The sequence below is a fragment of the Pelophylax lessonae genome (assembly GCF_965119305.1).
Source record: "Pelophylax lessonae genome assembly, chromosome: 1".
Taxonomy (NCBI): domain Eukaryota; kingdom Metazoa; phylum Chordata; class Amphibia; order Anura; family Ranidae; genus Pelophylax; species Pelophylax lessonae.
The window spans coordinates 455,019,204-455,033,386 of NC_138768.1; the positions used below are offsets into that span (position 1 = coordinate 455,019,204).

Sequence of the window (14,183 nt, forward strand, 5' to 3'; positions counted from 1 at the left end):
CTCAAGTTTCGGAACTGCCAGTGTACATGAAGCCTTAATTTGGTTGCCTGGGAGCAGGGGAAGATGTGAAAGCTACAATTCACTCAAGTTGTAGCTTACACAGTGCTGTAGACTCCCCCAATATCATGGGGTTGGTGCTGACACATGGACTGACTCTCATGCTCCTCTCTACCCCAGAAGTTCCAAGTAATTTCTTCATTCCTGAACAGAGTAGAGGAGAGAAGGAAAGTTATGTTCTGTTGACAAGCAAGTGGGCAAAACACAAGATTGCTTTGAAGTACACCTAAATCCAAGAATACAGACGTAATACATTGCTGCTTACCAGTCCATAGATATGCTGGCTGCATTTGTTTTCAATTTTCACACTTTTTCCCTTCATTTTCAACAGGTGCCAATTAAAGGAGAAGTACAGCCAAAGCCCGTGGATCACAGGAATGCAGTCCGTTCTGCCCTCCTGTGACCCATTTTTAGCAGAGAGCTGAAGCCCACAGTCGGCTGACGTTACAGAGCTGGTTCAGGCAGAGAAAAAATAGCAACCATATGGTTGGGATCCACCCAGATCCCCCTTCATATGGTCGGGACTCACTCAAAGCCCCCTCCACAGCCCAGCGCACCAGTGAGCACGGGGGGGGGGGGGGGGGGGGGCGAGCCGGTGACTGACAGTCGCCAGCTTTCTGCTTGCGGAACACTGAGCGATCAACCACTCAGTCTTAAAGCCGGCGGGGGATAGATGCAGCATCGGATCGAGCATGATTTAGAAAAAACAAAACCCAAACTTCTCTTTTAAACACTTCCAGTCCTAGGGTGACAGCGCTCAGTATTTAAACAGTATCTTTAGAGGAGCAATGTTGACACCCTAGGTCAGGAAGTGTGTTAGCATTACAGAACAACTTCCCCTATCCTAATCAACATAGGATAGGGAGGATGTGTATTTTCTAAGTTCACAGAGGTGATTTGGGACCCACCACTGCTTGAAATAAAACTTCAGAGTCCAATGGAAAATTAGGAACATACTAGATTACTGGCAGAACCAGAAGGTAATTTTGCTTCGCGTTTACCAGGTGTATCAAAATGCTTTTAATTGTGTATTTAGAAAAACCAAAAGGGAGCTAAATAAGAGATGTTTCTTAGGGTTTTCAAACACTTTAAAATGTATGCATAGTCCAAACTTTCTTTTTTCTGTTTTGTTTTAGAACCAACTGGGTAGATTTATATTCCCTAATTAACTAGGTGACCACTGACAGAGACAGAAAGTGACGATAAAGCCAAAATCTAAGATTTTTACCAGAAAAAAGTGGTGAGGGTAAATCTTGTCAAGGGAACACCTGTTCTGGTGATCACTACCTCAGAGCAGCTTTAGATATCTACTTCACAGTAATATTGGCAGTTTAGTTACATTTCATTTTAAGGTTGAACACACCTTTAGTGTCCACACCTCGACTGCATCCACAAATGGGCTGTCCCCACAGACTACTTAAGGCTGATACATTCAGCCAGTCCACAGTGCAGACAGCACTAAATGAAGAAATCCCCGTAGAAAACAAATTAGGACACGCCTGTATTCGTGGTCATGTTGTGGTTACTGCATGACAAATGTTGCAGAGTAAATGCACCACAGCAAAAATAGGTATGTACCCTTGAGGTGAACTTTAACAATAAATTACAGGCAAAGGAACTGTCACTAGGTATATTTTCTAACTTCACATATTTGCATTCTGGCAAGATAGTGATTAAAGAACACATACAGGTTCAAAAAATCTATTTTTCTCACATTTTTATTACAAAAAAATGGCAAGCTGTTCAATAAACCTATAACAAGCTATAACATTTTTATTCAATGCATCAATGACTTTCAGATGTAAAGTAGCTATGCACAGATACAGGGGTGGCTAGAATTTTCATAATTTTATCAACATGGAAAGCTTCCCAGTTTTTTTTTTTTTTCCTTTTTATGGACTGTATCCAGCAAGGGAATAGCTTCAAACGAATGATATGTTTCTGTATCTGCACACAATAAAGTGCATTAGTCTCATCTTTTCACAAATGTTTAAAGGTACAGGTAAATTCAATGTGCACATCACAATAGAGTTGTATATTAAGAGGCCAGTCCACCTAATAGGGATATTGTGAAGGCTGATGGGCTGAGTCTCCCCTGGATTCTTAAAAGCAGATTCACATTATTGTGGTGCATCAATGGGCATTTTGTTGTGCAATGGCTGTGTTGGGTTAAGGCAGCCCATTTATTTTGATTGGGCTATCAATGCACCTTGAAACATGAAAAAAATGGGACTGTGCTATTTTTAGCAAGTGTTCACATGTATGCATAATGCTGCGCTATAGCACATAGGGCATTTTACGTACTGTATGTATGTGATGGGATGCCATTTAAAAAGAATGGCATGGCAACACAATGCACATTTACCCATATATTAGCACTTGTTTTAGCAAGACAATTGTGTGAATGGGCTCTAAAGGGTTTGGGGGGCCCCAGCAGTGAGATCTTCCTGCCATAGTCCAGTCCCCCATCTGTTAAATCCCACTCTAAAGTTCCAGTCCTACAACAAAGTGGACTATTCTCGATGATATACAGTAATTGGCACAGGACTCAAACAGGCCTGGGAACTCAACGCCAAAGTCTAAAAGAGACATAAGATATCATTAGGGGGTTTAACGCTCTCTACGATCTACCAAAAACTAAAATATAACTTTAGGGTGGATTGACCCTTTCATGTTCTAATAGGAACAAGAAAAAAAAAACCTCTATAATAAAATATATATGTCGTGTTACAGCATTTGATTCAAATGCAAGTCAAGATCATCTTTATGAGGGGGTCTGCATATCATGTGTTTATTAAGGCGGTTTTGCTATTCACCAGAAGATAATGAAAAAACAAAAATAAATCCCACAAAGAAAAGAGTACTGTAGGTGTGAAGTTTGCATACTGTGTGACTTCTATGTAATATCTCCTCACCACAGCATTACAACCACAATAGTCCTAGTTAACCCTTTGTCTCATATTGCTAACTCTTATAAATGTGCATTATTTTAAAGTTTTTCAGCAATGCGTAGATTTACAAAGGAAAGGACGCCGAACAGACAGATTTAATTTAATTTGGGTTTGAGTGTTGTCTAACCCTGCACCATTTGTTTTATAATCTGCTAATGTTGGTTGCTATTGAACTATTAATGTGTACAGTGATTAGGCACAGTTTATACAATATCCCAGAGTCCGGTGTATAAATAAAAGACATATTACAAACGTAACCAAACATACTGGCCTTCCTGAGAAAAGCCTTCACTTTCACATGGACATTCATCATTCATCTCTCTTACTAATCTTCAAGGGCTGCTAACAGTTTATGATTTTCAGAGGAATCTTTCTTTAAGTGCTTGTTCACGCGAGCATACTCAAAGCAGATCTTCACTGCATCTTATCACCACAAACCAAAATCACAATTCAATATGTTTTTAATATTCAAAGCAATCTCCCCCATCCATCCATGTCTCCATGCTTAATTTTGTTGAGAAATCACTTTGAAAAAAAAAACCCTAGCATTTCTGGCTGTGGCCATCTTGAGTAAGGGCAAATGATTGATGTAGTATTTACTTTATGGAATTCATCTTCCTTTAGCTCAAGCATGCATTCAGGAGGTTGTACTTAGCTGAGAAAACCCCCCATGTAGACTCCTAGGATGTATGACATCATTTGCCAATGCACGAAACCAGGAAGTAACTAAACAAATGTAAAAAATAAAATGTTTAAAACAAGCCAATATGATGTATTTTCCAATTTACTAATTCTAGCAACATGGGGATTAAAATTAATCAATGCTGATTGGGAGAGTGAAGTTCCACTTTAAGCGTGTACCTGTGCAAGGGGCTGTGTTTGCCTGCCCGGGGACGTACAGGTGTTCTGTTTCAATAAACATAAATAGGACTGCACACATGAGGATGCACAGATCACCTGTGCACCCCATGTGGGAAAACATGGCCCTTCGGTGTATGTTTAAATACGCTCCTATTTTCAAGGCCTAACAATGTTACTAGTGCATCCAACTGAGCTTCTAAGGCCCCGTTCACACTGGGGCGATCCGACTTGCCGGGGCGACCTCATAGGTCGCGGTGCGCTGCTCGCACCGCGACCTCGGAACGGCCGGCACTGACTCCATAACATTGAAGTCTATGCAGGTCGCTCCGGGTCGCCCCAAAGAAGCTCCGGACCCTTTTTCTAAGTCGGAGCGACTTGTGTCGCTCCTATTAGAACGGGTCCATAGCTTCTCTATGGCGAGCGACCTATGGCGACCTGTCAGGCGACCAGGTCGCCTGACAGGTCGCCCCAGTGTGAACGGGGACTAAAAGCCCAAGATTCTTCCAGAAGTAAATGACATGTGTGATGAGCATTTACATGGAAGCTGTGGTTCTCTGAACTGCACAGCAGCTCTGAGAAAGTAAACTATTTTTAATATATTTAGCTCCACAGCCCCACAAGTAAATGACCCAGTGATCAGAAAAGGGGTCTCCCATCTGAGGTTTATTGCAGAAGGATTTGATTCCCCTTAGGTACTTTGTTTCCCACCTTGTCGTGTACCTAGCAGTGGTAATTGAATTGCAAGGCTTCATTTGAACTTGAGGTTTCATGCATTTGTTGGAGTTTACATTGTTGGCATAAACACTAGAACATAAAAAAAAAAAAAAAAAACACTTTTTTCAGTGGGATCTATACAAGCCAATGCTCTGCCTTTTAGCCTGTTGGAGAAAAGTCCTAAAGCATTCATTTTGCTAATCAATTCAGAATGAAGTCTTTTAAAAATGTAGCCCACGTCCACCCAACAGTAGGAGCGACATGCAGCTGAGCCCAGTGTAAGGCTGATTTGTTTGCCTCACTGCAGCAGTGAGAAATTCAAACTTCATGCTGAGTAACCACCAGAGATCACCATATCTCTCCTCCCCCCCCCCCCCCCCAAAAATACAGTAATTACGTGTAATCCATCAAGATCAGCAACACAAGTCATGAAAACGCATATTTCTAAATGCAGATGTGTGAATGGGCCTTGACACTTCTATATTAATTTTGTTGGTCCCACATAAAATAACCCATTTTTTTTTTCAATCTTTAATCAGGGTACTATCAAAGATGCCCTATATAAAAAGAATTACATATTATATATAATTTATACCCATGGAAATATTGAGAGGTTAAAAAAAAAAAAATGTGCACATTGTCCATTTATTTTTTGGAGAATATATGCTCATTTACTTACTATGTTTTCATGCAATGTGCACTAAAGGCCAACTCCACTCAAAATATGTATTTCAGTTTTGGGTGACCAGAAATACCAATTACATTTCTATTTTACAGAGAGTGATATTAGCCATAGTGAGAGTAGCCAAAATTGTGGACACTTATGATGAATCATGGCTTTTTTCAGTTTGATCCTCTAAAAAGGTGTTAAAAACTCATCATGACATAGATTATTTTATTCTAAACGTAACACCGAATCAAATTATATAAAGTAATTTATATCCATAACTGTTCAACGCAAAGGGATTTACCAAACAATTCTTGATTTTTAGTAAAAGGATTGCTGGGATGTCAAACTGACCAATGGGAGAAGTAGTTTAACTAGCCAACAGGGTTTAGCATCAATAGTTTATTGATTGGTTGCTTGTACACAAGTTGAATCCTTCTTGAAACTATAAATAGGGCTTCATGAAGGCTGAACATTGTATTGTTTCACTGCCATTCGAAAAAACCTGGTGTGAAAATTATAATTTTTTTTAATTGCAATAATTTTTTTCGTGTTAGCTTTCAGTGAAAAAGGCTATTACAATAGAGCGGACTCCAAAGAAACAAACAAAAGCTATGACTTTCCGGCAGCATGGTTGCAAAAATGTCTTTGGGGTATAGCAAAATCTGGAGTAATGAAGCTCATATTAAGGTATGAGATTTGTAGAAATGTCTAAACTTAACCAAGAGGTATAAATAAGGTGGCTATTCCAAATGGTTACAGAAGAGTCAAAAGATTTGCTCAACAGCAGATAACATTAAATGACTAAAAGAGTGGTGTACAAATGGAAAAAAAATATTTGAAGGTGGCTTTTTCTTGCTGGAATAAAAGCAAGAATATCAAGAAGCCATATTTCAATGTTAGAGGAGAAGATGTGTTTTTTGGGCCAAAGAACATCTAAGCTGGACAGTAATCTGGAGTGATCGAACTAAAAAATCAATTTTTGGATGGTCTGAAATATATCCCATGAAGGATCAGCAAAGACCTGCTTCCAGAGTGTTCAACAGCAACAATGAAGCATCCTATGAGTGTTGTTGATTTACTAAAGGCAAATACTGTAGACTTTGCAAGTTTAGTTGCATTCTTTTTTTCTTAGTAAATATCCATGTGATAAAGCTTCACTTCGTAAAGAATACCCAATCAAGTGCAAAGAAAATTAAAATGTTTTTGCTTGCACAGGATTAGATGATGCAAATCAGCAGATCTTTATCACATTTACTATGCTCTTGGGAAAAAGAGTGCAATTGCACTTGCAGAATGTACAGTCTATTTGCCTTAAAGAGGAAGTAAACCCTCCTCTGCAACTTGTACCTATAGGTAAGCCTATATTAAGGCTTACCTATAGGTACTGTAAATATCTCCTAAACATGCACCGTTTAGGAGATATCTACTTTGTATGCAGCCAGTGACATCACTGGCGCATGGGCTCTGAAGTAACGGCCGCTTCTTTAGAGCCCCGTGCCGCGACCGTCGGCTCCCGCGCGCATGCCGCAAACCCGGTAGAAGGGCGACAGAACATGTCACCCATGAGAGAGGTGAGCGGTCGGCACTTCGGGTTTCGTTCTAAGGTAAGTATTTCATAATGAGCTAGTATGCGATGCATACTAGCTCATTATGTGTTTGTCTTTCAGGTGTTCTTTTTTTTTTTAAATTTTGAGGTTTACAACCTCTAAGTAAATATCCTTATGGAGACAATGATACAACCAATGTTTTTCCCTCACACTTCTCAGGAATTTTATTTCCAACAAGATAATGCTACCTGCCATACTGTTAAAACTGTAAAGGAATGTTTTTATCCCATCATATGAACAGTATTGATTGGCCAGGGAACAATTCTGACCTTAACCCAACTGAAAACCTCTGGATAAAACTAAGGCTGGGTTCACACTGGTGCGATGACAGACGTTGCATGTGATTTGCATCGCATTGCTGTGCGCATTACATGTGATTGTCTGTGCAATGCGAATTCAGCCATACAGTTTGTAGAGATCAGGTGCAAAGCAGGAATCCGCACAGGAATCGCAGGGTTTCCCGCATCGCCCCAGTGTGAACCGTGCCTAAAGAATGTTGAAAAAGAATAAAACAAGACTAAAGAACCCATTCAACTTAACCACTTAGCAACCGCCCACCGCAGTTTTACTGCGGCAGGCAGCAGCTCCTGGGCAAAGCGATGTAGTACTACGCAGTACTACGTCGCTCGCTCTGGAGACTCTAGGGGGCGGCGGGCTCCCGCTTGTCAGCCGGGGAGCCAGTGCGTGTGACCGGCGGCTCCGATGGCCGCCGGCCACTAGTGATCTCCCACAGCTGAGAGAGAAGGACAGACGGTTCATGTAAACACAGCCGTCTGTCATTCTCCCTGAAGTGATCACAGAGGCTATGTGATCCTGCTATATAGGATTGGATTTCTCTGTGATTACTTTACAAGCCACGCCCCCTGACAGTTAGAATCACGCCCCTAGGGACACATTTAACCCTTTGATCACCCATACTGTTAACCCCTTCCCTGCCAGTGTCATTTTTACAGTAACAGTGCATATTTTTAGCGCCGATTACTGTAGTAGTGTCACTGGTAACCCCAAAAGTGTCAAAAATGTCAGTTAGGGGTCCGATCTGTCTGCCGCAATGTCGCAGTCCCACAAAAAAAAATCACAGATTGCCGCCATTACTAGTAAAAAAAAACATAAATCTTTCCCGTAGTTAGTGAACGCAATAACTTTTGCGCAAACCAATCAAAATACGCTTATTGCGATTTTTTTACCAAAAATATGTAGCAGAAAACAAATTGGCCTAAAATGTTAAAAAATTTAGATTTTTAAATTTTTTTTGAGAATTTCATATAAAAGAATGTGAAAAATATTGTTATTTTTTCAAAATTGTCGCTCTTTTTTTGTTTATAGCGCAAAAAATTTAAATCGCACAGGTGATCAAATACCACCAAAAGAAAGCTCTATTTGCTGGAAAAAAAAGGATGTCAATTTCATTTGGGTATAGCGTCGCACGACCGCGCAATTGTCCGTTAAATTTACGCAGTGCCGAATCGCAAAATAGGGCCTGGTCATTGAGCAGCCAAATCCTCCGGTCTTAAAGTGGTTAAGAGTGATATTATTTTCCAGAAGAGTGCAAAGCTTGTTTTGCTTCTCAAGGCAATCTAATCAGATACTGACATCTTTGTACATAAAAGCATGTGTTTGAATACATATGATGCTTAATCGTGTCAAATTGTATTTAGTATTAAAACTGAAATCCAGCTATATATATTTTTTCGCATAGTTACATTGGTCCTGCTTGGACCAATGCAAGTATACATATGGCTTACCTGGCCAATCCCTGTAGAAGCAGAGAATCACTGTTTTGTGCCTCCTGTGCCAAGTGGCTGCCCTGTAGCCACAGTGGGTCACTTGCTTGGCACTGGTGTCAATTACAGAACCCTTACATTTTTCTCAATGAATGCAAAGTATTCTCTGATTGGATGAAATCGAGAGGCGTGGTGGTGACGTCATAATCTACACCTCATTCAATCAGAAAACACCTTGTTTTCATTGAGAAAAATGCAAGACGTTTTGTTAATGGTACCAGTGCCGAGTGAGCGAACCACATTTGGTTACTAAGTAGCAGGCCAGCTGCTCAGCACAGGACCGAGAAGATGGCGAGAATAACTGTAGTAGTAGTGGCCACTACAAGTGTTTCTCTGCTTCCACAGGGATTGGTCAGGTATGGAATATGTACACTTACATTGGTCCAAGCTGGACCAAAGTAACTATAAAAAAAAAATTACCCGGAGTTCAGCTTTACATTTGTAATAAAATGATATATAACAAGATGAGTTTCAGCATTTTTAGAGAAAATGTATCAAAGTTAGACAAATCCTAAATTTTTCAGAAGTGTCCACAATTTTGGCGATGCTTCCAGCCACTGCTTCTCTTTTGTATGGTCACCTGTCCCCAAACCAAAGATATATTGCTTACCTGATGGATCAGGGTTAAGTGAGTGGAACTGGGAAGTGGGGGCTAAATGCGGGAAGACATACCAGATAGGTGTGATGACTACCATGTAAACCTAAACTTAGAAGGAATGGGTGGGGATGACCTTTAATGTGTAATGCATTGCTTTAAAATAATGCACAGATTGCATTTACTACGAGATCTATAACCTAGATCATCATATGCTCCTTGCCTAGTTTAAAAACACAGACACGCAAAATGTAAGCCATTCTCTTCCATGTACAGAAACGGGGCACACCACTCCTATGATCCAAACGGATGCCAGGTTCCTACAGTGTAACAATATATTACAATTCACTCCAGCAAAGAGTAATTATTATTTTAAGCATTAATCTTTAACCAATCAGATTTTCTGGTAGTGATATGTAACACTGGAAATGCTGCAGTTCTGTACTGCTGAGCTAGCTGCCTTTTTATAGTTAGAGATCAGTATCTGTAAAAGCAAATAAAAATACAGGAAACATGAGGATGGGAAAATAGTTCAATTTCCCTTTCTTTTTCTATATAGAGCTTTTATGTTCAACCTGTCATGGATAAAGATTTGAGAATGTGCAGAATTCAGTTCAAACTTTTTGTTTGTGGGTGCAAAATCTTAAAATAAAATTCTCCTCGATGCCATTCAAGAGAAAACCAAATAATACGATGGCTCCAACAGTGTCACTGTATGAGATTATTTTCAGCTGAATACGAAGAAACCTTCCAATAAATGTCATAACTGGATGGCAGCCAGGCGAAACCAACAATCTCCCATGATTGGCTAATTGTTTAATAAAATACATCAAAATTGATGGCGTATTCAACTTTCATCTCCCTCTCTCTTTTTTTTTTTCATCATACAGTTGGCATATTGTCACATGGTCACAGGGTGTACGGGTACAGGAGATGATGCAGTTCTCAAGAGCTGGGCATTTCTGCTTTGCTGAGAGCAATAGCTAGCTCCAGATCTTCTTGTTCCTGTCGTTTTAAACGATCTAGTCTTTCTTTTTCTGCCCTCTGGCTCTCTCGTTTGGCCCATGCTAGCTGCTGTTCCTCGTTCCCAAACTGTGAGATATGAAAATAAATAGGTTGGTTACTCTGCAGTTCCGAGCTGAAGACCAATACATAAAAAAAAAAAAAAAAGACTTGTTTCTTTTTTTGACAAGACGCCTGGCTAGAAGGAAAATCAACATAATTTACTTTTGCTATTTTAACACAGCTGAGAAAATCTAGAAAAAACTGAACTACTGCTATTTTTGCAACCTTGTCCAAGCCCAACTACAACCAATGTTGGATGAAGTGGAGGAAGGATAGAATTTCTGTAAGTTTTTATTGCGGTCTGTTATCCAGCTTAACCTCACTACCTCTCCCTCGGACAAGAAATGAAAGAACAGGCATTTTGAGACAGAAAGACACAAATAGCAATAAAAAAAATGAGCTGACATAGAATAAAACCTTTTCCCTGTGTACTGTTCCCAAAAAAGGGGCCTTTAGCTATCTATAAGACAATACGTTTGAGGCGATAATAAACAAATCTTCTCAAATACATGCACATAGTAGGGCTGATTTGATTGTATTTATCTAACTTTTCTGAAAATGCCATTAGAGGCTATAGATTATTGACACTTCGTTCTTATCTGTAACAACTTTTGGCTATACTTCATCTCAATAAAAAACCTATTAAACATAACAAAAAAAACAAAAAACTTTAACCTACTAGTAGGTTTCCTTGAGTGAGGAAATAAACCAAAGCACCTAGAAAAAAACCAGATGAATAACAGAAGAACGTACATACAGACAGTGTGCTTGGCTGGAACTCAACTTGGGTCCCCTGTGCTGCAAGAGCAATAGTCAACAAAAAGACCATAACCACTAATCAGAAATATCTCTAAAGACTACTGGAATCTTATTTTAGTTACTATCTAGCAAGAGAATGTGTAAGGGTTGACAATATCTACTTTATATGCCCATTTCAGACATTATTATATTTTATCGATCATGAAATGTCAATTAATTAGGAGAACAAATGGGAGATTTTTAAAGGTTCAGGCAGGCCTGGGATGTTCATCCAGAACCAATCTTCATTCCTTAGTGAGTCACTGACCTAGAACAAACCTGAAGCCAGGAAATTCTAAAACATATTTAGGGGTATTCAAAACAGGCTAAAAGGACACTTTTCTGCTGGCAGTTTTCTTTAGAACTACCTGCTCCTAATTCAGCCAAGCATTTGCACCAGTGTTGTATCATTTACTGACCCATGCATCAAATTCAGGTTGCTCTTACAACTGGCACTTTAAGAAACTGTCACATTGGCAGTGATCAATTCCTAAAGAATTACTGCCAGTTCTCAGTTTAGGAAACTGGCGATAGTGAAGACCCACTTGGAGCTGGTGTACATGGATACCCTAGGTTCCTGCAGAGTTGTATTCCCTGCCTCATTTAGCTGTCAGCCAGGAGATTCCCCAACCGAATGCTAAATATAAACAAATGTTCTGAGGATACAGCCAATGCCATTAGTAATATATGGCAATGACTTGTCACTGAAAATTGGTTGAACTGGATGGACTTGTGTCTTTTTTTCAACCAGACTAACCACATGAAACTATGTAACTGAGTGGGTAGAGCTTGATGGGAAACTAAAAAACTCATCACTCTTGATTGAAAGCAAAAAGTAGTGGGCAAATTTGAAAGTGGCTTTGGGTCCCCTCACTCCTGTGCACTGTCAATCAAACAAAGTGGGCCTGATGGGAACTAGTTTTGCAGTTACCCATCCGGTTCTGCACACTCCTAGTATGAAACTCCACAGCCAGGCAACTGTTGGTTTACTGGGTGCTGTGGCCAGGGGGGGGGGGGGGGGGGGAGGGAGGGAGTGAACCGAGGAAGGAGCATCTGGTGTGACAGATACATGAATTAAGAACCAACATTTGGTGCTGCACTCTAACGGCATTCTAAAGGTAATGACTCAGGATAACATTGGAGTTTACACTTTTAAAGGCATTTCAGAGGTGGCAGCTCCAATATTTCTATCCTCATAGGTCTTCTTCATATTGTAGATTTTGACCTTGCTCTAGCCATTTTGGAAGAGTGGAGTAACAGAGGTAGTAGAGTAGGCATCACAGAGAGATTGTGTTACTAGATTGCTGTTGGTGACCTATGGGAGCATAGGTCACCGACAACAGTACCGAAGAAATCCATCACTTTTTAATTTTTTTTCAAAAGCAAAAATAGGTGTTTCCATAAACAACATGCAACAGGTTTGTGATTGTGAAAATTCCAAATTTTGAGAAATTAGATTTTTGCTCACTTCCTGTTGTGTCTACAGCAAAGTCAAGTGAAATATCCCCAAGGGAGACATGAAAAAAAAAAAACATGACGTGTTTAAACTGTTCCCTATCCCATACAAACTAAAAAAAAAAAAAAGTTTTGGCTTTATATAAACTTAAAATGACCATCACTATTTTATGGCTACAATTATCTTCTTGTATGGTCTATGGAGACACTAATAGGCATGATTAATAGGCCATTACTAAAACAGCTCACTCTTTCCCAACATCTGTAAAAAGGGTGAATATACATGGCCTATATTCAAAGGCATTAGAGCAGATTTAGGCACCACCAATGAGATGCTAAAATACCCCTTTAGGCTACGTTCACACTGATGTGGCCCTACAAGCCATGTTTTGCGTGGGCACAGCAGCCAATTCATTTGAATGGCGCAGTTGTTTGCACCAGGGGATGTGAGTGCATTTGATAATGGATTTTTGATTTTATTGGATATAAATAGGACATTATGTGTGGCTTTAAATCTTTTACATTACTCTGGGAATTATGGTATGGTCTGAAACCGAGTGGAAGTGATAAAGGGAAGGATTGTTCCCAAAAGCACATTTGACCTGAATTTGTAGTATTTAATACACACAGAGGTGGTGGAAGATGAAAAGAAACATTGAAGTCACTTGGATACAATTGTTTATTGCAGAGATTGTTTTCTTGAGATACAATGTGAGTAATTCTGTAAGATGTCATATAGGCCTGTTTCACATCAGCTTCAGCTTGTCTAAGAGCAGTGTGAACAGCAAGCTTTTAAAAGCTTTGTTGATGCTTTTAGAGCCGGTTCACATTAGCGCGACACGACTCCTTACTACTTCGGGGGCGACTTGTGCATTACATTGCACCACGACTTCGGAGCGACATGCAGGGACTTCACATAATGGAAGTCTATGCAAGTCGCTCCGAGGTCGCCCCGAAATAGTACAGGACCCTTTTTCTAAGTCGGAGCGACTTGTTTCGCTCCTATTAGAACGGGTCCTGTATGGGTCAATGGACCGCGAGGGAGCGCGACTTGTCAGGCTGACAAGTCGCGCTAATGTGAACCGGCTCTAAAAGTACCATTCAGCTCCAGTTTTCATATGCTAAACACAGACCCTAACGCGAACGCTGATTGACACGTTAAACAAGCTGCTAGAAGGCTTCAGCACTACTTGAAGCTTGTTGGAAGTCTGCTAGCAGTTTGTATAAAGTTACAGTCAGCACTCCCATTTAAGATCTGCATATTATGTTTCTAAACAGAATAAGCCTATGATTATCCAATTTTATTGGATCTGTTAATACATTCTGGTACAAGAATAAACTTGTAATGCCTTATGCTAGTTTGTCACAAGAAGAACTGGATTTTTGACTTACTGTAAAATCCATTTCTCTGATGTTCATTGACAGACACAGCTCCTGATTTTCTTAACCATTGGGTTATACTGCACCCTACAGGAGTAGGACACTTGGTAGGAAAAAAGTCTGGCTAGGCCTATGGGCAGTCCCGGGGGGTATACTCCCTCTCTGCTATATGTACTCAGTTTTGTTACAAGCAGTGTCAGAAGAATTACAACTCCACAGAGGGGAGGGTGCTGTGTCTGTCAATGA

General features: G+C 40.1%; 1 protein-coding gene across 4 annotated transcripts in view; it reads right to left on the minus strand.

Annotated features, from left to right (window-relative positions):
- Window positions 1-8,944: 8,944 nt before the first annotated feature.
- Window positions 8,945-14,183, minus strand: part of EPS15L1 (epidermal growth factor receptor pathway substrate 15 like 1) — a 354,413-nt gene continuing 349,174 nt past the window's right edge. For 2 of the 4 annotated variants that reach the window (XM_082248120.1, XM_082248119.1), the window contains exon 24: window positions 8,946-10,331. In XM_082248120.1, the coding sequence (XP_082104246.1) occupies window positions 10,185-10,331 (147 nt within the window). In that variant the 3' untranslated portion in view covers window positions 8,946-10,184. Of the gene's footprint in view, window positions 10,332-14,183 lie in introns of all 4 variants that reach the window. The other 2 variants (XM_082248118.1, XM_082248121.1) reach the window with 2 other exon arrangements.